Genomic DNA, 21,283 nt, shown 5'->3' on the forward strand with positions numbered 1-21,283 from the left:
TCATGCTTAAGTCACGGGCCAAGCTCTGCAAGTGGCTGGCGTCATATGACCGGAGGGAGTCGGCCAGGAGTGAAGATACGTCACTTCCTCAGAGTAGAAGAAGGTAGATACCTAAAAAGATCCAGAAAGGTGGCAAAAGTTTCCTCCAGTCATGGAATAATCATTCATGACTAGCGATGGTTACGGATGCCGATGTCCATGCAATCCATGACCTCGGGGGGCTCCCCCTTCCGAATGGGGCACGCGCTCACACTTCAGTCGCACTAATTGGGTCTTGCGTAGCGATGGTGTTGCCGTGGGCATCTACAGCTTAACACTGTTAGTAGCTATCTGGAATGAATCATTACTAGTGAGCCCCGGGGGGGGGGGGGGGTGATGCACCAGGCACACAAGGTAAGTTCCTGATGAAACCTGGTATCATTCAACCAAAACCATCAAGTCTGGGGGAAAAGAGAAGAAGGCTGACTAGTACTGTTAGTCCGTTAAAGCGCGATGGCCGGAGTAATCGGTATCGATATACAGTCACATGACATCATTACATAATTGGATCACGTGGCAGGTCCTTGTCAGTAGATCCACTACCATCACAGCTAGGTTATTGGTAAAAGACTGGAATTCTGAAATATAGTGGCCCAGAACGCGCATCCCCTCTATACCGGGTGAACAGGTCTTCACACCGCACAACAGGCAACAATAGCAAGGCAAGCAGGCAAAACGGGGAGAATTTAGACATTGAAAGAAGGCTATCAAAGTGGTATAGAATCTAAACGACAAGCTCGCTTCAACGCCTCATATTTGTAGGATTGCCAATGACAAAAAAGTCCTCCGAGATGAACCCAGCGGAATCCATACGGAAAACGCCATTCTGGCCCTCGACTTCCAAAAGGATAAAGCCTTCCTGAGTGAAGATCTGGCGGATGGACTGGAATACCGCCCAGAGAGCCATGTTCAACGCCTTCGCAGGCGTCTTGAAAAGGCTCACCTTTGAGGCCACCTGGGCTTGTTGCTGCATGGGACTGATCGCGTCCGGGGATATCACCAAGCGACGCGAGAAGGCAATTTGATGAGGCAGGGCGTCAAACTCAAACGGCTTGCGAAAGGGGACGATACTGCGCACCGTGAACCGAATAGATGCCTGGCCCTTAGTACTGACGGCCTTGACGGTGCGGACCAGTCGGGCAGTCTTGACAAGCATTACCGTACCCATGGCGCTCATTGCCACGCAGACACCACCAAACAAGCTTTTCTGCCACATCGGGATCTCGATAACTGGGTCGCGAAAGACCGCATTGGAGTTAAACACGGAGTAGGCAAAGCAGAACGCCGCGATACCGTAGGCCCCGATCACGTAGCTGCGATGCGACGGCGCTGCAAATAACACTAGCTCACCCTCCTGGGCGACCTTCCGTTCCAACCTGCCGAATCCTTCCGGCCGTCTTCCTGCAAACTTCAGGGTATCTTCAGGCTGCCGCGGAGGACTGGCCTGCTTGACCTTGCCAGCAGCTTTTGTGCGAGAGGCGCTAGAGGAGAAATACCTCCATGCTGGACTAGATGACTCGAAAACATATGACCGCAAGCTCCGAGGGCACTGCTGCAAGCATGCCCTGGGGGCAAAGGACCTGGCAAACATTGTAGGTACCTAGAAATCATATCCGCGATGGTTGGTTAGTATGGCGGGAAAGAAAAGCATGGCACCACACCAACAAGTCGCGGGGCTTGATACCCTCATGGCGCGCCGTAGCCCACCCTGACAGACTGAACGAAGAACGGGAGGGATGGCTTACCAGGAGAGAGACGGGGGCCAGGTAATTAATGACTTCTTGTACGCGCAGGAGATCAAGCCGGGTGCCGGTTGTTCTCCGCGGCAGAAAAATGTTCCCGTCCGGGCCGCCGGTGAAGCTCCCCAACATCAACCTCAACCTCCTCCGACCTGGCTCTTCCGATCGCGACGCATTCCCCCGGCTTGGATGTCCTGCACCGTGTAATTAAATATCAAGCCGATTCTCCGGGTCCCTCGAATCTCTTGTGAATCCGCGCGACCCCCCCCCTCCTTTCCCTGGTGGTAGGTTCTGGTTCGATCCGCTCGAGATCCTCATCCGCTAAATCAAGTCCAGCAGCGATCCCGACAATAGCATACCCTGGTCGGAGAAGATATATACCCCCCTTGTTTACCACCAGACATATCCCCGGAATACCATGGCCTCTAGCCTGTCTATGCGCCGGCTTCCGGTCGCGCTTGCCCGCTGCCAACCCCGAGTCATCAGCACTTCCAAGCGTTAGTTTCCCGTCACTAAGAGAAGAGATGGACATCCAGACACCCCCAATGCTAAACCATCCTTTCTATTGCCAGGCCTGAACTCCACCTCCGCCCCTCAGACTCAAAACCCCGCCTACCCCTTATACCCATCCGTCACCCAACTCCTGCACGAAAAGGGCATCCCCGAGTCTGAGATCTCTAAGATCCCCGCCTCCGGCCCTAAGGGCCGTCTCCTGAAGGGCGATGTGCTCGCATACCTGGGTACCATCCCCGCTGACTACCCGTCCACGCAAGCCGCGCGCATCAGCAAGCTCGCGCACCTTGATCTCAGTAACATCAAGATTATGGCTCCGGTCCAGCCCGCGGAGCCTGTTGCCGCCGCGGTTGAGAAGCCGATCGCCCGCCCCCCACCGACTACCTCCGTCACCATCTCCATCTCCCTGGCCGCCGTGCTCTCCGTTCAGAAGAAGATCCAAGACACGCTGGGTGTGACAGTGCCGCTATTAACGTTCCTGGCGCGCGCGACGGACCTAGCCAACGATAACCTGCCCCGGTTGGCCCATGAGACCCGCTCGGCGGATGAGCTGTTCGATGAGATACTGGGTGCTCAGCCGGTTAATACTTCACGGGGAGAGTATACCCCGGAGTTGAATGCTGTGGAGGCGCCTGTCCGTGCCGTGCAGGGGAGGCAGAGGAAGGAGGATATTATTGATATTCTGAGCGGGAATGTGGCCAAGAAGGCGGTTACTACTGTGTCGGAGTCGGCAGAGACGGCGGCGAATGTGTTCAGCTTGACGGTCCCTGTTACGGAGGAAGTTCGGGCGAAGATTTTCTTAGACCGTGTTAAGACCCTGTTGACCGTTGAGCCTGGTCGGCTGGTCCTTTAATTTTATAAGTTTTGCTGATTGCCGCGGAAGTGCCGATGGGAGGAGAGGAAGGGTAAAAGCTTCGCCCGGGCTAATGCGCTTTTCTAGTAGCTAATGTGATTGCAGTTCCCTATACTAACCGGCGTACAATAGACATGGACTACTTACTCATATGGTCCATTAAAGTAGGAGCAGCCCTTTTTTGTACTGTAGCTTATAAACAACAATTCGGCTATCACTATGTATACTGCCGGTGCATGGCCATGCTGGACTTGGGTGGTCTTCATCTAGTTAGCTTCTACTATTGTTGACTACTACCGGCCCTACGCCAGTTCCCATGACTCCCTGCGCTAGTGGCCTACTTGAGCCTACCCTAGGATTTCACGATCGCTGGGCGATGTGCTTAATGGCACCATCTCCACCCTCGACTAGTCAAGAGCTACATTGTAGGCGACAAATCCCGCCCCGGGAACAAAAGGGAAGAAGGTTGACAACAGCAGGGTGATAACATAACAGCGGCGGCCACTAACTAGTTAACAGGACCTGACAAGCCCCAACGCGGACGTTGCTGACCGATCCCGATGAGGGTTTGGCCCCATTGCTGCCTTGTTGCTGCCTGATCTGGCGTCTATATACGGGGTAGATTCCCAGGCATCACATTCGATGATTTTTCTTGCTCTCCATTTATCACGTAGTATTCTTCTTGGTCGGATGCGATATAACTAATGTCAACTTGCGGTCCATCGCTCCTGCATGCAATGCCTTATTACCTAATCCGATCAGCATCGGCACGCCATACTCACTCACTGGCCATTCTTCATGACGACATTCGTCCCGTCCACCATCTCTTCAACAACTATCTTACCGCCAGTCGGAACATCTACACACATTCGCTTATTAAGAACATACCAAGAGATTGCCTCTTCTTCACTTTTACAGCAGGTTATCTTTACTTTCGCGATCGACCCGAGCCGGAATGGCCGATAGACAGTACGACGTACCGGGCGACGACTTGAGCAGATATGGCGGTGCCACCTCTCAAATCCCCAAGCTCGAGATGGACGACGACCTGCAGCGTGTCCCGGGTCCAGAGCAGGTTGCCACTCCGCAACGACAGGTTGCCTCATATGCCTGGTACAACCCCCGCGGATGGCCGCTGCGCACGAGGTTGATCGTTGCAGCTGTGATCATCGTCGTTGTCATCGGTGTCGTCGTCGGTGCGGTGGAGGGGACAAAGAAGGCACCGTATCCGGATTACCTGAAGCTGAACTACAAGTTGGTAGATACGTATTCGGGAAGCTCGTTTTTCAACCGCTTTGACTACTACTCTGGAGAGGATCCGACCGACGGGTTCGTGCAGTATGTCAACCGGTCGACGGCAACGTCGCTGAACTTGACCTATGCCACCAGTGACTCCGTTGTCATCAAGGTGGACACCGTAAGCAAGAATGCGACGAACGGTCGGCAGTCTGTGCGGTTGGAGTCGAAGACCAGTTATGATAGCGGTCTCTTCATCTTTGATATCATCCACACACCGTATGCGTGTGGTCTTTGGCCGGCGTTGTGGTTGACGGACACATATAACTGGCCGGTGAATGGCGAGATTGATGTTGTGGAGACAAATAACTTGGCGACCGAGGGAAATGCCGTCACTCTACACACCACAGAAGGTTGCAAGATGGATGTTAAGCGGAAGGAGACCGGGACTCCGGAATATGTAACCTGCGGCAATGAGACGCATGGCAATGCTGGATGTGGCGTTCGAGGCACACCCAGCACATACGGACCGGAGATGAATAAGAATGGCGGTGGTGTAAGTCCAGCTTCCAGCCATCAAAAAATATAATCCACAAACGCTAGTGTTAATACGCGATAGGTCTACGCGTTGGAGCTGCGGGATGCTGGCATCCGAGCATGGTTCTTCTCACGCGACTCCATCCCCAGCGATATTGATTCGAGCGGCGCACCCGATCCATCAACCTGGGGAACCGCGCTCGCCGACTTCCCCAATACTCACTGCGACATCTCGTCCCACTTCAAGAATCAAAGTATCATCACAAATATTGATCTGTGTGGACAGCTGGGTGCCAGCCACCAGTTCTATACCGAGCAATACCATTGTCCCAAAACATGCGAGAGTTTCGTTCGCAGCAATCCCGGTAACTTCACGCAGGCATACTGGGAGTTTAGAAGCTTTAAAGTATACCAGGCTAGTTAGATAGCGACGTTTGTATAGAGCCTTAGCCGCATTATAGCGATTGCTGATCATGATAGTCATGATAGTGTTTAGTGATGCAACCGATAGATTGAAATTGCCAGTATTTGCTTTGCAAGATAGCTAGTTGGATTTGATCATGATTATATATTTTGCTTCGATCCAGGCACTGCATCTATCTGTGTATGGAGTGCTGGTGTCAGATCCTAGATGAGATAAAACTTGGTAATTATCGCTTGACCAGGATCATCCCTGTCTTACATAATTAGTAGTCATTAGTTAACTAACTAAACTAGTTAAGGGGCCCCCTGACAGTTCACTAGGTGGCCATTGTTGGTGCAGACTGCAGAGGTGCATGACGCATGCAAGGGAGCGGTCTGTGCGTCGGCGGCAGCCATAAGCTTAAATCCATCTTGCATTGTTTTGAATTTCCAACAACCTACAAGATAATTGGAAGAAGTGGGGAGAGAGGGGGGGGGGGTATTATTGATTGAAGAAGAAGGAGAAGAAGAAAAACTATATACATGATATGATCTATGATCGAATCAAGTCACTTGGACGTCGTAACCCGTAATGAGGACCGTCTAGCAGCTGATGGGTATGTAGGGTATGCATGCATGCAAGAATTCAAAGACAATCGCGCAGCATGAAATCAAGAGCAGATGGGGCAGGCAATGCGACAAACGCTTAAACAGGAACACCGCCGGTGCCGAACAGCTCCATCTTGATGCGATCGGCACTCACACCTTCCGCGGTCAGCTTGGCCTTCACATCCAGCATGAACGGCGTGGGCCCGCAGACGTAGTACTGCGCGGAGGCATCGTCAAGGAACAGGTCGGACTTGGGGTCCAGCTTGCTCAGGTCCAGGCGGCCGGCGAAGTCGTAGTCCTCGCCCTGCTTGTCCTCAGGTGCCGGGTGGGAGGTGAAGAAAGTGGCGTGCAGGTTGGGCAGGTTGCTGGCCAGCTCGCGGATCTGGGGCCGGAAGGCGCGGGCAGCGGAGGTGCGCGCCCCGTGCACGAAGGAGATCTGGCGCTGGGTCTGGGCGGCCGGGGTCTCGAGCAGGGTGTTCAGGATGGAGGTGAGTGGGGTCAGACCCACCCCGGCTGCCAAGAGGACGATGGGGCTGGAGCTCTGCCTCTCCGCGTCGGACAGGAAGAAGTCGCCAAAGGGGTGCGAGACCTTGACGGTGTCGCCTACCTGCTTGGTGTCGTGCAGGAGGTTCGATACGTAGCCGGGGTGCGCCTTGGCGTCGCCCTCACCGGACAGACCGGCCTCCCTCTTCACGGAGATCCGGTAGAACTGCGAGCTGGGCTTGTCGCTCAGGGAGTACTGGCGGACCTGGGGGTGGCCGAGCTCGGGCACGAGGATCTGCACGGAGATGTACTGGCCGGGGAGGAACAGGGGGAGGGCCTTGCCGTCGACAGGCTCCAGGTAGAAGGAGGTGATCTCCGAGGACTCGGGGATCTTCCTGGCGATGCGGAATTCGCGGAAGTCGGTCCAGCCCTCGGCCGCCTGGTAGAGAGCGGCTTCGCGGCCGATCATGATATCGGCGAGCTGCCCGTAGGCGGCAGCCCATGCGTCCTGGATAGCGGGGGTGAAGGCATCGCCGAGCACCTCACCCATGGCCCCGAGCAGAAACTTGCCGACGATGGGGTAGTGCTCGGGCTGGACGTAGAGGGAGGCATGCTTGTGGCAGATAAGCTCGACGGCGCCCCCGAGAGCGGCGAGGTTGTCAATGTTGGCGGCGTAGGCGAAGACGGCGCCGGCGAGGGCGCGGGGCTGGTGGCCGTTGACCTGGTTGGGGGTGTTGAAGATGGCGTTGAGCTCGGGGTGGGCGGTTAGCAGGTTCTTGTAGAAGATGGCTGTGACGGCGTTGCCGTGTTCCTTGATGACGGGCACGGTGGCCTTGATGATGTCCGTTTGCTCCTGAGTAAGAGCCATGTTGTTTTGGTTTGTTGATTGGTATGGAGAAGGAAGACAGTCTTCTGCTGCACGGGAAGAGAAGGAGGGGGGGTGGGTGGGAGGATGGTGAATTACATGAGAGGGAGTGTTCGAGTCAAGTCGCGAGTATTTATACGGCCAGGGGCGACTTGAATGAATTTGCGCGGTGGACTCGGGTGGACGGCATGCCGCGGTAAAGAAGAACATTCGGGCTAAGAATTTTTAGGGCAGACATGGTTGGATGGTGAATGCAGGCCAGCATCTCCGCGGAGGGCGGATGTCGTCTTCGTGGGCTGTTGGTTATTATTATTATTATTATTAGGCGGGTGCCTGTGCGTGTCCTGAGATAGTAATGAACTAGTTATGAACGCCTGCTTAGTTGGTAGTCCCCCGCGAGAGTCTGATCGCAGTATCTCAACCTGACTGGTACCGTCCGTGCAATGCTCCTCCATGATCACCGGTAGGAGAGTAATGATGGCGATGGCGATGGCAAGAAATGGATGTACTCCGTATACTCCGGAGATCTGACCGTTGCAGTGGGGCCTCGCTAACCGGGTTATTAGTCACACTGATTCTTGCTGATCAGCCCACCGAATCCCGACCGGAAATTTTAGGAGCCGCCGCCGAGACTCGGCCATGGGGTGATTTACTGGTACTGTCTACTGCTCGATAGGGACTAGTCGTGTTATTCTCACTCGCGACGAACTACTCCTCCGCGGGGACTCGACCACTCAGGACCGCGCCGTTGGTCACGATGGCACGATGCTCTCGGGGAACTATCCGGCAAGGAAGGCTTGTCTCTTAGTCTTTATCCTTGTCTGATGGGGAGAAAATGTAAGACTCCATACAAACCCTGTCGCTCGTGCATTGTTCCTCCTCCCCACTGGAGATGATTCTGGTACGACGGTGTTTGAGATGATACGATGATACTACTTACTACCTTACCTAGTACGCGACATGAGGTGGTGTTTACCCGGCTGGCTGGCTGACTGCCGCTAGATACTATACCGTACGGTATGGTTAGCCATGGTCTCTCAGTCAACATCCCGCCGACACATGTAGTACCACCCGGGGAGAATAAGACGGGAATTAACGCCTCCCAGAGATATACCGTAGTAAGTACTTAGTAGGTAAAGGTAACTATCATCTGCTGCAGCTACAGTTCTCGCCTACTGAGCAATCAGGAACCCCTGGACCTTGTGTGAATTTCGCTTATTCTACCTGTTCTCTGGGGTTTCCTGCTAGGATGTTCCTAGACTTTCAGATAGCCTCAACTCAGTTGTTTCGGCCATATTCCATGGGCCAGAAGTTATGTCATGTCAGCTTTGCACCCAAGGCCACGGGGTACTCCGTGGTCTCGATGATGTCGGGGAAGGACAGCCCATTGGCCCGCCGCACCGCATCCAAAATGTCCATCACCTCAAGACTCTCCTTCCAGGGTAGACCGGCACTCTCCGTGCGTCCGTCTCGGATGCATCGCGCTACCTCGTCCGCTTCGAAGCACAGTCCATGCGCACCTCCGGGGATGGAAAACGAAAACTCCTCTGCGTCCCCGACCTGGCCGAATGCCTGTTCACGCGTGATCAAGCGGTACCTGGAAGGACACCACGGCACCCCGAAGACCTGGATCTCCCCGCGATCCCCCTGGATCCGAACCACCGGGGTCTGGCCATCAGGGTCGGCGGTCGCACGGAGACTGGCGCTGGCCACCGCCAGCACCGATGAGGGGCCAGATGGCCCCTCGGGAAAGGTCAGGACGATCGTGGTTGATTCGTCCACGTCGGCAGTGACCAGGGGGCTCATGGTGGACGAGATCGCACTCGGCTTCCGGTCTTTGAGAAGATGCAGTGCCTGGAACACCCAATGGATGGGGTAGACTCCCACTAGTTCACACGCAGTATCAGTACCGTGGGAAGACAGAGCCTCGTGTGGAGGAGAGGGCCATACAGTCCATCAGAGCCCCGCCAGCCAATTCCTTCTTGGTCAAATAGCTGTGCTTCAGTTCCTGGAGCGCGTCTGTGCCAATGGCATTGTCCGCGAAGACCCGGAGGACGGGCCCGATTGCGCCATCCTGGATCTGCTGGCGGATCTGAATCGCGATAGGCAGGAACCGCGTCCACATGCCTTCCATCAGGAAGCGTCCTCCTTCGCGAGCTGCGCTGACGAGCTCTCGCGTCTGACCCGCATTGATGGTGAAGGCCTTCTCGCACAAGACATGCTTGCCCGCGCGCAGGGCGAGCATGGCATTCTGGTAATGGTGCGAATGCGGCGAGGCGACGTAGACAACGTCCACACTGGGGTCGGCCACCAGGGCCTCATAGCTCCCGTAGGCGGCGCAGGGGGCGGGAGCTTCGATCTTGTCGATGAAGCGGCGAGCGGTCTCGTCGGAGCGGGAGGAGGCGACGGCCACCAGGGCATGCGACACGTCGGTCACCTCGCGCGTGGCGGGGTCGAACAGCAGATCTCGCGCAAATTCTGGGGAGGCCAGTTAGCCCGGCAGATCAGTCACAGCCGCGCAGAGGGGATTCGCACTTTCCGCGATCGTGCCGGTGGCTATTGGCCGCAGTCAGGGTTAGCTCAGCTCGGGCAGGGCTCCAGCCGCCTTGCATGCAATGCGCATACCTAGAATGCCCCAGCGGAGGCAGAACGGCGATTCGTGATGGGACCCCATCGTGACGGCCTCTGGGGGTGTGGAGTATGGGGGTTCCCTTCCCAGGATAAGTACCTAGTAGGCAGAGTGTCTGGGCGACGGGGACGTGAAGTTGTGGGATTATACGACGTGCAATGCCAGGGTTCCTGGTCGGCGCCCGGACAGCCCGCACTCGGAGGGATCCATTCGGGGGACTATATACCGTCCGTCTGCACTCGCATTGACTATACGAAGCCGGTCAAAGACAGAGACTAGCTGCACGGCCACGTCGGGCCTCGTCCGGGTTCCGGGGAAGGAATGCAATTGGCGTGATGATCGGATAAGAGTCGAGGCATGTCGGCGCGCCTTGCCTAGTACTATGTGAGGGACTGACTCTCTTACATATTCCCTTACTCGCTATCTAGTATCAGGCGGTGCTGCAAGCTAGCTGCATTAATACCTGATTCCCAGTCCACGGGCCCAATCCAATGCCTCTGAAGCACGGCCCTCGTCACTGATCTTCGCTGCGTCCCACAAGAACGGAGACGCTTATTTCCTTGCTTTGGCGGGGGGAGAAAGGGGGAAGGGGGTGTTGGAGACTTGTAGTATGCATACTGTTAGATTCACGTGCCTGCGCGTCTAGAATCAACACCTGGCCGGCCGCGTAAGTACATAACTAGGTATCTAAATACTGGTAGTAGTAACATGATATGATGTAGCCCTGCTACTTACTGGCTGACCACATCTTCTCTCACCCAATGCCCACTCTTCCCCCCCCTCTTCTCCAACAGCTTCACCCCCCAATAACCATCCCCTTATCGACCGCCTTCAACATGTCGTACACCGTCAACGCCGCCCCCATAGTAGCAGTCATGGCTTCCATCTCCACCCCGGTCCTGCCCTGACAACTAACCGTAGCCACGACGCGCATTGCACCATACCTGACCTTCCCTTCCTCCACATCGCCAACGCTGTCCACATCCGCTGGCTTGACCAGCTTAACGTCAACCTCCACCCCCGTGATCCCAATCCCGGGATGACACAACGGCACCAAATCCGGTGTCTTCTTCGCGGCCATGATCCCGGCAATGCGGGAAACACTGAACACGTCGCCCTTGCGCGTGCCGCGCCCCTCGCGGAGGACTTCCCACGGTCGGGGGTTGGAGAACTCCACTAGACAGGTGGCGGTGGCGAGGCGATTCGTGATTGCCTTCTCGGAGATTTGGGTCATGTGAACATTCTGGGAGGCGTTGAGGTGCGGAAGGGAGGGGTCGGGGGTAGTGGGGAGGGACAGGGATCGTTTGTCGCTGGGCTGTGTGGGTTTGTGGTTCGTGTGGTAGTAGTTCATGCGAGTCAGGGTTGGCCCATGGCTGGCGAGGAGGTGGAATGGGATTCTAGGCCGTGGGACTTTGGCAGGGGATACTGCTGCTGGATGGATATTATAGGGGATATTTTGATTATCTATAACGCTTATATCAGCATGATTCTAGAACAGATATTCACATCCATATAGCTAGACACGGACGGGAGCCGATGGAGTCTAGTCACAGCAGCCATCCCAGTCATTAAATACAAGTCATAACATCATCCGTCATAGTGTCGCCGTCAAATCCAGGGTTCGCGCCTACCCACCAATAAGTATCATCGGCCTGTTCTTCATGCTCTTCAGCTCGCTCATGCCAGCATGCTTGGCCTTCTTTCGCTTCACGGCCACCCCGATAACCTCGAGCAGTTCCTGTTCTCTAGGAGGGAGTTGGCCGCCCTCGTCATAGATCCGCGCCGCAGTCTGCGCGGCCTCCAATAACTTGGAGTCCTGTGTGGCGCTCCCCTCAACCAGATCCCTGGTGTTGTCCCTCCGGATAATATCCCGCAGCGAGACTTCCGCATTCCCAAACAAACACACTTTCAAATTCCCATCACACGTAATCCGCAGCCGGTTACATGTCCCACAAAAGTTATGCGTCATGCTAGTAATGAAACCAATCTGACCCTTGAACCCTGGAACCTGGTAGGTCTTGCTTGTGTTATTCCTGTGGTCGGTCACTTTCTGTAGTGCCGGATACTTTTTCTGGATTGCAGTCAACATCTCCTGATACGAGACCATCTTGTCCTGATTCCATTTGTTCCCATCGAAAGGCATATACTCAATAAACCGCACCTCGATGGGACTATCTCGCCCCATCTCGATAAACGGGATGATCTCCTGGTCGTTGATCCCGCGCATCACCACACAGTTGATCTTCAACTTGATCCCACCACCGGCCTTGTTGATCTCCAGGATGCGGTCGATGCTGCGCATCACTGCATCGAAGCCCTTCCGCCTCGTCATGATCTGGAACTGAAATGGATCCAACGTGTCCAGGCTCAGGTTTATCCCCGTCAGTCCAGCCTCCACCATAGCGTCCAGTTTGCGGTGCAACGAGATGCCGTTTGTCGTCAGGCAGAGCTCACGCAGTCCGTTGCGACGCAGCGCACCGATTGAGTGCATCAGTGGGACAATATCCTTGCGAACTGTCGGTTCACCACCAGTAAGACGAATCTTGGTGACACCCTGCGACACAAAGAGTGACGACAGGTAGACAATCTCGGCGGACGTAAGGAGGCGTGCGGGAGGTGAGAGTTGGATGCCTTCCTCGGGCATGCAGTAGAGGCAGCGCAGGTTGCAGCGTTCGGTCACGCTAATTCGAAGGTAGTCATGTTGGCGGTTGAAGGTGTCGGTGAGGAACTCGGAGAAGGGCTTTGCGGTCTTGAGGGCGGACCATTGTGGCGATAGGGAGGGTGAGGTCTCCGAGGGTCGCTCGGGTTGTGTTGCTGCGACCGTGGAGTGTGTGTTATGCGCCCGCGTACGACGGATGGCGAGGCCTGTCTGAGTGAGGACTCGGCGGGTGGGCCGTGAGGATGGCAGCAACGGCGAAAGTGCCCGCCCGCGCAGCAAGAGTTCGGCCATGCTGGCTGGATTCTGGTCAACGCAGGCAAAAACCAGGCAAACGCATCGTTGGGTGGTGGATAGGCATCGGTAAGTGTGGGAGGAAGGGATGGTGGTGTGTCAGCCAAGGTGCGATAACTAGTTAGGACTTGCTATCATTGTACGGAGTACTCCGTAATGATAACAGAATAATTGATTCATCAAATCATCCAGACGGTGGCGCGCCAACAGCCGTTCACTCACGTGACCGTGCCATGTGACATTGTGCGTGACTCGGGCACGCCAAGGCTCTGCCTCAGTAGGACCCAAGTTTCGCTGGCTGAGGCAGGCTCCGGAACGACTTGGGCTCTGTCCGGCGAACGCCTCAAATCCTGGTCTCCCGCACCAACAGGTGAACACTTGCCGATGGATGTTTGGCCCATTTTTGAGTTGGTCCGATACACATCACTCCCGATGCGTGTATCAGAATCAAGGGTCCCTGCAACTCTGTTTGAGCCTTGCCGTACGGAGTACTCCGTAGTCAACCACTCCGGCATACTATACCAACTCCCGTATCCGGATGCCCGGGTGTTCAAGGTAGGGTCTCGGGTACTTGCGACAAATTATTACCGTCATCAGAAAGTCCCCTCTTTGCTTCCAAGTCAGAATCTTCCCAGTCTATGATGACCTTCTGGGGCTCCATGCTTGACTCCGGCCCGTGAAGGCCGAGCTACGTTGATGTCTTTGGAAACCAACTAACATGCTATCTATGTATGAACCGAACATCAGCTCGGGGGCACGGTCAGTCTCTCTGTCCCGGACACCTTTCCACCCGCGCAACGAAACCATGATTGTCGATAGTGCTGCTGGTAAAATCTCGGGACATGTAGCAGTGCAATCCGGCTATCTGGACTGGTTACAGTGCCGCTGAGCTGTATCTAGATTATGCCACCACATCCAATCAGACTCTGGCGGTTCGCACGTTCAACTCCTGTGAAACGGGATAGCGTCGCACCGGGTGGAAAGCAGATCTTCTGTTGCCGACTAGTAGGCCTTCGACGGCATCTCCAGAATATTCCAGTGCCCTGGATTTTGGTTAAAACGCGGAATGACCTCATCCATATGGCGGGAAATTCGCCCACCGGTAATCCGATGGCACTGATAGTCTGATACAAGCCTTGGTGGCTGATTGCTAGGGCACGGGGTGGCTCATTCTTGGGTTCTGGTGGAGCAGAACCCGAAATGATCTTCGAGGGATTACCAAACAGGAAAGAATCAGGGCCATGATTAACCCGGGGTATGGAGCATGAAACGGCCTCTAAAACGCCTAGTTTTGATTCTGCTGCCTCGTAGGTCCCCGAGGGTAAGTCTGCGCGAGCTTTCTGTTATCTTCACGAGTAGATATCGAACTCATGCAGGGTATATAACTCACCTCATCCCCCCAGCTTGTTGTATCGTCGCCAGCTCAATCAAGTCTTCCACTCGTTGAATCAGTACTATTTCCAAAAACTATTTCCAACTCATCAAGATGAAGTTCACTTCCTCCTCTGTTGTGGCCGCCGCCACCTTCTTCTCCGCTGCGAATGCGGCTGGCCTTTCCCTTCCGGACATCCCTCAGAGCTGCTTGCAGATTCCTCAGGTCCTTGGGAACAAGCCTCTCCAGCTCATGCACTACTTCAACACGGAAGTGTGTGACAAGAATTGCACCGCCACTATCAACCAGCACAACCAGTACCTCCAGGAGCAGGTTGTCCCCCAGATCACCAAGGATCTGGATGCAAAGCTGGGCATTTCTACCAGCCAGGAGGAGTCGTTTTCGCAGTTCCGGACTCAGCTTACCTCGGCCGTCACCAAGGACTGCCAGACCGAGGGCAACAAGCCCCTTTGCAACGACCTCCAGGGGCTTTTCCAGTATGGCGCCTGTGTGTTCAAGGCTACCCAGCCGATCATCATGAACCACATTGGCCAGATCTCGAGCTCCATCAACATCACCGAGGCGGGCTGCAACAAGATCAAGGAGCTTGATTCGGACCAGACTGTCTGGCAGAAGACCTTGCCCGGATACATTGACAAGTTCGAGCAGCTGTGCGCGAGCGAGAAATAGAGGTAAGGTTACCTGCCTTGCAGATGGGTGTGAACCATGCTAACTTGGGCTTGAAAAGGGTCCAGGTGATCTCCAGTCTGACGATGGAAGCTTCGATAGCGCGTGGACGTTATCCGAAGATGTGATTTGAAACATTATGCTTTTATTTTATGTTTTTTTTTTCTGTTTATGCTGCGCATTTACAAGCATCTGAGATGCTGTCGTCACTCCTTTGGAACCTGTCTTTGAGATCTGCCGCTAGAGAATGTCTTCGAGTACCTGCCATCAGTCAGTGATCCTTAGATAGGGACCCGAATAATGAGACATTTTTTACCATAAGCGCTGTGCCTGCACAAGCAATCCTTCCCCGATCCAAACCCTGACCCCACATTCTGGTCCATAGGCACAAGATGGCTAGTTGACACACCATGTACCTCGTAGCAGTATCTTCATTTTATTCTTTCGTGAATGTATATCCAGCACAGACCAAGCAGAGACCCAGCATCAAGCCCCCGCCCGCCCCATCCGACGACCAATCGGCACCCACCGTCCCTTGGAACCAAGAAAACTGCCCGCCCGGTACTATTATTATTGATCTCCCAGTTCCCCCATGAAATGATCGAGCATCACTCACAAGGTCACTCACCATGGCCGCCCCAGACAGTCTCGTTTTCCCAGAATCAGACCGGGTCTTCCTAGAACCTCATCTCCCACCAGCCGACCACTCCCACCATGCAACCACGGACCCCAGACTCCCCTTCACTACCCTCACATTCGCTACCTCCCTGGACTCATCCCTAGCGCTCTCCCCCGGCACCCGGACCGTGCTCTCCGGACCGCAGTCCAAAGCCATGACCCATTATCTACGCTCCCGGCACGATGCCATCCTGGTGGGCGTAGGCACCGCCGTGGCCGACAACCCAGGCCTAAACTGCCGATTGGCAGGGGTTGGCGGATACGGCGCCGAGGGCCTGACCGGTCAACCCCGACCCATCATCATCGACCCGTCCGCGCGATGGGACTTCACGGAAGAGTCGAAGATCTTCGAGCTGGCACGGAATGGACGCGGGCGGGCACCGTTTATCGTCACTGCCGCGGAGACGGTTCCTTCTCCGGTCCAGAAGGAGGTGCTTGAGCGGCATGGGGGGAAGTTCATTGCTCTGCCGGTCGGGACGGAGGATGGGGGGCACCGGATTGATTGGACGGCGCTGCTGGACTGTCTTGCGAGGGAAGGCTTGGAAAGCGTGATGATTGAGGGTGGGGGGTCGGTCATTAATTCTTTGCTTGAGCCGACGGGCCAGGCCTTGGTTGATTCGGTGATTGTCACGATCGCGCCGACGTGGTTGGGGCGCGGGGGCGTGGTGGTGTCGCCGCGGAGGAGGGTCGAGGATGGGGTTGTGGTGCCGGCATCGCGGTTGACGGGCGTCAAGTGGTATCCCTTTGGGGAGGATGTGGTTCTTTGTGGGAGGATCAAGGGGGAATAGGGCAGGTCAAGGTGGTGTTTGAGAGGAGATCTTGTAGGGAGTAGGGAGTAGGGAGTAGCCGCTCTGGAGTCGCACGAAGACAACTTTGAAGAGTGCGGCTCAACGTTGCTGCATCTCTTTACGAAAATGCGCATGTTCCAACAGGCCATCGGCGCGTTGCAAAACGAGGACAAACCGAATATCGCCAAAGCCTTGCCCAGGCACGTCTACTGAAGACTTTAAAGAAAGAGTTTGATTAATTCTTAGCTGTAGTTCCTGCTCGGTTTCTAGATATTATATACAGAATAGAAAGAATTCTCAGCAATAAGAGATTTGATTGAAGCGAGAAGAATAAAAAACTTTTTTTTTTCAATCAGACACACTTAGGATAATTTGAATTTCAAAGGGTTTTGTAGCTTTTCGCAATGTACTACTGTAGTACTACTACTAACTAATTAGCACTTCACTTGCTTGCTGTTGCAGCCACACAAAACACATGACCCCGCAGTCACGTGTAGCTGACCGCAACAGCCTCGCTTTCCTCCGCGTCGGAAACATCCGCAAACCGCGATGATTTATTATTCTTCGGAACCAACCGGTCAACTAACTGCCCCCCCCTTATCTTTCTGGCATTTTCTCGGAGTTTAGAATCCCGTTGGACTCGCTTCGCCGTTGTCGTCGCATCCATCAAGGTTTCCCTACTGAGGTCGTTGTGCACATGTAATGTCCATTGAAGTCGACTGGGGCACCGCGACCTCGGGTCCGGACAGAGAAGCACTGGCCGAGCGCATCCGCTCCTTCATCCATGACAAATTCCAACAAGTGGCTCTGCCGCGCTTCATCCGATCCGTTCAGGTTCATTCGTTCGACTTTGGCACCACCCCGCCGGATCTCGAGATCAAGGACTTCTGCGAACCGTTCGCCGACTTCTATGAGGAGGATGAGGATGATGATACCTCCGTCTCCGGACACAGTGCGCAGTGGCATGGGTCTCATTCGGACCTTGACGAGTCCCCTTTCCGGGACGAGAGCCCTCTGAATCAACCTCTCCGTGATCCTTTCAATGACCGGGCACATCCCGCCACTGTGCGGCCTCCGATTACTCTCGGAGATCATCTCAACCCGCATTTCCTGCCTCGCACCGGCACCCCAGGTATCCCCGGGGGGACATCGACCCTGGGCTACCACCTGATGTCTCTTGGTGGTCTTTCTGGGACGCAGACTCCCCTCACGGCAGTCGCAGGTGGAACCCCGTTCGCAAGTGGGTGGAGCGATTCAAGAATGATGGGGCCTGGGGGCAGGGGCCGTCCGCCTGCTCCAGCCTTCGCCGCGGCGCACCAATCACGCCCGGAGGCCGACATTGATGACAGCAATCCCACTTCGCGTCCGTCAACATCCAGCATGCCCCCGTCTCATCTGTCCGGGTCAAACAAGAGCGAGGGGGGTGCGGCAGGCAGTATTGATCATGGCTCGCATCCAGAGGACAAAGACCTCGATGACCCCACCTCGGGTGAGCCGTTGCGGTTCCCTCGGATGAGGGAGCGGAGGCCCGAAGATTTCCAAATCCTGTGCCATGTCAAGTATGCGGGCGACGTGCATCTGTCATTGACCGCAGAGATTCTGCTGGACTATCCTATGCCAAGCTTCATGGGACTGCCGCTGAAACTAAATGTTACCGGGATCACCTTCGACGGGGTGGCCGTGGTCGCGTACATCCGCAATCGAGTCCACTTCTGCTTCTTGTCTTCAGAGGACGCGGACGCGTTGGTTGGGTCCGATCAACAGGATGTAGGGGGCCAGACCGAATATTCACGGCCAGGCGCGGATAGTACGGCCTCTGCAAAGCGACAGGGTGGTTTGTTACAGGAGATCCGGGTTGAGAGTGAAATCGGTCGCAAGGAGGATGGGAAGCAGGCCCTCAAGAATGTCGGCAAGGTGGAACGGTTTGTTCTTGCCCAGGTGCGGCGGATCTTCGAGGAGGAGTTTATCTATCCAAGCTTCTGGACATTCCTTGTCTAACGATTCAGGATGGACTTTTCGGAATCAAGACATTCTCTCTCTCTCTCTCTCTCTCCCCATGACATATTGGAAATGTACTTTGTTTCACCATAGCACATTTGATCTGAATTTCGTGCATGTATATCCCTTATCTTAGCGCAAGCTGTATCTATCTTGGTATTATCTTCAGCAGCAATGACATCAAGCAGAGGCAAGGCTGGCTACTTGTCGCTTGTCGTCCTTTACCAGAATTAGCTTCTGCGTACATTTTCGTGGTAGTACAGCCCCTTGCTCTAACATGGCCAAGCACACTAATTGGAGTCTTTGAAATGGCAACGAGAGGCTTGGGTCCCCGATAAGAAACCAAGGCAACATTGGGTGTAATACTAGTAGAGCCTGTAGCAGGAATGGTTGAAGGTTTCCGCAGAGAACACATTGATATTTTAACTTCGATCTCTTTCAAAAAAAAATTTCTCTCTTGTCTTCCCCCCCCCCTTTTCCACTCCATATATATCGACAATCAGGGCTTAAATCATATTGTAGCCATATATACTAGTTTGGATGAATCTCACCGTCTTCGTTCTGCCTCCCGCTCCGTCCCCATCAAAACTTTTGCCCTCTCCTATATCAGACTGCAGGCTGTATAATGATCTTTAAAGACGGATACTACTTTAGTAACTAGAAAGTTCTAACTAACTAGTCGGTTCTACTTTATGGGAAAGCCATCGGGTCTAAACCCATTTCGAATAAATTCGAGGTCAACTGAATTAAATTGAATTGCTGGTTATATGTGCTTATTTGTATGTGCAAGTAGATAGTAGTAGATAGGGAAATTCTATGATAAAAGTGACATTGTTTTAATGGAAATCGTCCACCTATTGGTGAAGGAACTGGTTCACAACCTCTGTGAATGCGGTGGCATTCTCAAGCATAGGCAGGTGGCCTGCTTTGGGAATAAGCTTCAGTTCGGCATCACCCTTAAGATCCGCAGCCATCTGCTGCATCGTCTTGGGCAGCACGCCATCGCTCTCTCCCGCGATGAAGAGCCCCGGTACTGTTGCTTGGGCCATCCGCTCCCGCACGTCGTAGGCACAGAGCGCCTGCATGCTCTTACGGAATCCCTCACGGCTGTTGGTCCGCACGAGTTCCTTCGCCTTGGCCGGCAGATGGGGTTGCGTCTCGTACGACTCGGGCACGAACCACCGACGCACAGTCACCTCGGCCAGCTGCTCACCGACGATAGTCTCTTGAGTTGTGGACGACACAGCGCCTTCGTTGTCGGCCATCTCGGCCCGGTCGTTCCAGGCCTTCCGGTTCGACTCCGGGCTGGAACTGTTGGTATCACAGGAGATGAACCGCGTGACGCGGTCGGGATATAGGAGTGAGGTATTCAGCACGGTCACTCCACCCAAACTGACCCCGATCAATGTCGCCTTGGGGATCCTCAGGGCATCCAAAAGCGCGATGATATCGGACGCGAGCACGTCAATGGTGATGGGTGTGTTGCCACATTTCTGCAGCCGGCCGCGCTTGGAGTAGCGAAGAATGCGGAAGTTCTGGTTCCTCGGGTCGGAGAGGAATTGGTCCACGAAATCATCCCAGATGGTGTAGTCCACCAGAATGGAGTTGCTAAGCACAATAACGGGACTGTGGGGGTCGGTGCTTCCTTCCAGTCGGTAAGGGAGGTCCACGCCGTCGGGAGTGGTGACAAAGGACTCGACAGCCGGGCGGGTGGGGGAGGGGAACGTCCGGGTACGACCGTCAATCGATGCCCAGGGCCCGGCGACGTCGTTGGATGCGAGGGAGGAGAGCTCGCGAGGCGCGGGGCCAAAGGTGTAAGCCCACTGGTAGACGCGGCGCTGATGCTGCGCCACCACGTCCTTCACGATGCGGTTGCGCCACGGGGTGTCCATGGCGGCTTTGTGCTCGGGACCTCCCAATCCGTTCTGGGCGCGGTATTCGTACAACGCCAGGTACTCGCGAGGGGCCTGGGGGTCGATGGCGGCCGTGACGAAGCGGCGGGAGGAACGCCAACCCGGTACGCGGGACAGCATGGGGAGATGTTCTTCGGTGTACCACCGGTTGAAGTCCTCCTCCTGGGCGGCGTCGGCGGAGAGGGTGATGGAGACAGCAATCAGGACGGAGCCGGCGGCCTCAGAGTCGGGGATGTTCTCGAGGGGGGTGTAGTCGGAGGCCTTTTGTTCGCCGAGAAAGTCATACAGGCGGCGATCGACAGCAATTTGAGCCATGGTGGCCTTTTCGCGCGGGGTCTTGATTCCGTCGCCCCGAAGGGCTAGGTAGGTCTCGCGGGTCAACTCGGCCATGTCGGTGATATCATACAGGGCCACCCACTCGGGCTCCTTCCCATCCGTGGCGCGATACCGAAAGCCATTGGTGCAGAACGGCAGACGGAGGCGCAGAGGGCCATGTTCGGTGTTGTACCAGTCGTGGAATTGGGCGTCCGGGAGGGACGGACGCGGCTGCATCGTCACGTAAAGCAGGCCGGGGGTCGCCATTTTGACAGGACAGATTGTTGAAGGAAGGAGAACGTGAGTATGATTGTGGTTGAGTTGTACCAAGACAACAATACAAAGGTGAGCGAGGGGGAGGGGGAGGGCAGAAGGCGGGGTATCCCGCGTCCATGAACGCAAGCAAAGTATTATGTATGATGTATTCGAATGCCGCCGCCCCCGCGTCTGGCTCCTCACTGCCGACCCGAGAGCCGAAGGGCGGCGGGTAAGGACTATGGAAGATCGGGTATTCCTTTACGTCGGCGATCGTCACGGGGAAGCTACTCCTAGATGGGACACCGCCCACAACCCTCTGGCAAACCCTGGTATTATTATTATTATTATGATTATAATTATGATTATTCGTACTCTATATAATGTTTAGCTACTAGTGTATTTGGTCAAATGACTAAACC

At 55.0% G+C, this 21,283-nt stretch overlaps 10 protein-coding genes across 10 annotated transcripts; 5 read left to right on the forward strand and 5 right to left on the reverse strand.

Annotated features, from left to right (window-relative positions):
* Nucleotides 1–611: 611 nt before the first annotated feature.
* BO70DRAFT_362474 (uncharacterized protein) lies at nucleotides 612–1,833 on the reverse strand. Its single transcript, XM_025543307.1, has 2 exons — nucleotides 1,785–1,833; nucleotides 612–1,639 (listed from the first exon to the last, which is right to left on the reverse strand). The coding sequence occupies exon 2, from the start codon at nucleotides 1,628–1,630 to the stop codon at nucleotides 782–784; it is 849 nt and encodes a 282-aa protein (XP_025398823.1). The 5' UTR covers nucleotides 1,631–1,639; nucleotides 1,785–1,833; the 3' UTR covers nucleotides 612–781.
* A 104-nt stretch (nucleotides 1,834–1,937) lies between these two features.
* Nucleotides 1,938–3,282, forward strand: pdx1 (putative pyruvate dehydrogenase complex component Pdx1). Its single transcript, XM_025543308.1, has 3 exons — nucleotides 1,938–2,062; nucleotides 2,115–2,275; nucleotides 2,351–3,282. The coding sequence occupies exons 2-3, from the start codon at nucleotides 2,197–2,199 to the stop codon at nucleotides 3,142–3,144; spliced, it is 873 nt and encodes a 290-aa protein (XP_025398824.1). The 5' UTR covers nucleotides 1,938–2,062; nucleotides 2,115–2,196; the 3' UTR covers nucleotides 3,145–3,282.
* Nucleotides 3,283–3,820: 538 nt separating this feature from the next.
* On the forward strand, nucleotides 3,821–5,419 carry BO70DRAFT_337301 (glycoside hydrolase family 16 protein). Its single transcript, XM_025541148.1, has 2 exons — nucleotides 3,821–4,936; nucleotides 5,000–5,419. Exons 1-2 carry the CDS (start codon nucleotides 4,100–4,102, stop codon nucleotides 5,339–5,341), a joined length of 1,179 nt encoding a protein of 392 aa, XP_025398825.1. The 5' UTR covers nucleotides 3,821–4,099; the 3' UTR covers nucleotides 5,342–5,419.
* Nucleotides 5,420–5,646: 227 nt separating this feature from the next.
* Nucleotides 5,647–7,359, reverse strand: fhpA (flavohemoprotein). Its single transcript, XM_025543309.1, has one exon. It carries the CDS (start codon nucleotides 7,277–7,279, stop codon nucleotides 6,026–6,028), a length of 1,254 nt encoding a protein of 417 aa, XP_025398826.1. The 5' UTR covers nucleotides 7,280–7,359; the 3' UTR covers nucleotides 5,647–6,025.
* Nucleotides 7,360–8,148: 789 nt separating this feature from the next.
* Nucleotides 8,149–9,950, reverse strand: BO70DRAFT_337307 (Gfo/Idh/MocA family protein; the record flags this gene model as incomplete). Its single annotated transcript, XM_025541149.1, has 4 exons — nucleotides 8,149–9,162; nucleotides 9,227–9,754; nucleotides 9,812–9,832; nucleotides 9,902–9,950. The coding sequence occupies 4 exons, from the start codon at nucleotides 9,948–9,950 to the stop codon at nucleotides 8,594–8,596; spliced, it is 1,167 nt and encodes a 388-aa protein (XP_025398827.1). The 3' UTR covers nucleotides 8,149–8,593.
* Nucleotides 9,951–11,532: 1,582 nt separating this feature from the next.
* On the reverse strand, nucleotides 11,533–14,098 carry BO70DRAFT_371448 (molybdopterin cofactor biosynthetic protein; the record flags this gene model as incomplete). The annotated part of the gene is made up of 5 exons (XM_025544801.1): nucleotides 11,533–12,719; nucleotides 13,283–13,320; nucleotides 13,502–13,543; nucleotides 13,646–13,679; nucleotides 14,080–14,098. 5 exons carry the CDS (start codon nucleotides 14,096–14,098, stop codon nucleotides 11,533–11,535), a joined length of 1,320 nt encoding a protein of 439 aa, XP_025398828.1.
* A 64-nt stretch (nucleotides 14,099–14,162) lies between these two features.
* On the forward strand, nucleotides 14,163–15,258 carry BO70DRAFT_45081 (uncharacterized protein). Its single transcript, XM_025548458.1, has 2 exons — nucleotides 14,163–14,919; nucleotides 14,976–15,258. Exon 1 carries the CDS (start codon nucleotides 14,342–14,344, stop codon nucleotides 14,915–14,917), a length of 576 nt encoding a protein of 191 aa, XP_025398829.1. The 5' UTR covers nucleotides 14,163–14,341; the 3' UTR covers nucleotides 14,918–14,919; nucleotides 14,976–15,258.
* A 257-nt stretch (nucleotides 15,259–15,515) lies between these two features.
* BO70DRAFT_362481 (RibD family protein) lies at nucleotides 15,516–16,625 on the forward strand. The gene has a single exon (XM_025543310.1). The coding sequence runs from the start codon at nucleotides 15,544–15,546 to the stop codon at nucleotides 16,378–16,380; it is 837 nt and encodes a 278-aa protein (XP_025398830.1). The 5' UTR covers nucleotides 15,516–15,543; the 3' UTR covers nucleotides 16,381–16,625.
* A 311-nt stretch (nucleotides 16,626–16,936) lies between these two features.
* Nucleotides 16,937–18,579, forward strand: mdm12 (ERMES complex subunit MDM12). Its single transcript, XM_025543311.1, has one exon. The coding sequence runs from the start codon at nucleotides 17,083–17,085 to the stop codon at nucleotides 18,376–18,378; it is 1,296 nt and encodes a 431-aa protein (XP_025398831.1). The 5' UTR covers nucleotides 16,937–17,082; the 3' UTR covers nucleotides 18,379–18,579.
* Nucleotides 18,580–19,136: 557 nt separating this feature from the next.
* Nucleotides 19,137–20,961, reverse strand: BO70DRAFT_362483 (putative alpha/beta hydrolase). The gene has a single exon (XM_025543312.1). The coding sequence runs from the start codon at nucleotides 20,871–20,873 to the stop codon at nucleotides 19,233–19,235; it is 1,641 nt and encodes a 546-aa protein (XP_025398832.1). The 5' UTR covers nucleotides 20,874–20,961; the 3' UTR covers nucleotides 19,137–19,232.
* Nucleotides 20,962–21,283: the final 322 nt, after the last annotated feature.

This window comes from Aspergillus heteromorphus, assembly GCF_003184545.1.
Source record: "Aspergillus heteromorphus CBS 117.55 chromosome Unknown BO70scaffold_14, whole genome shotgun sequence".
NCBI lineage: Eukaryota > Fungi > Ascomycota > Eurotiomycetes > Eurotiales > Aspergillaceae > Aspergillus > Aspergillus heteromorphus.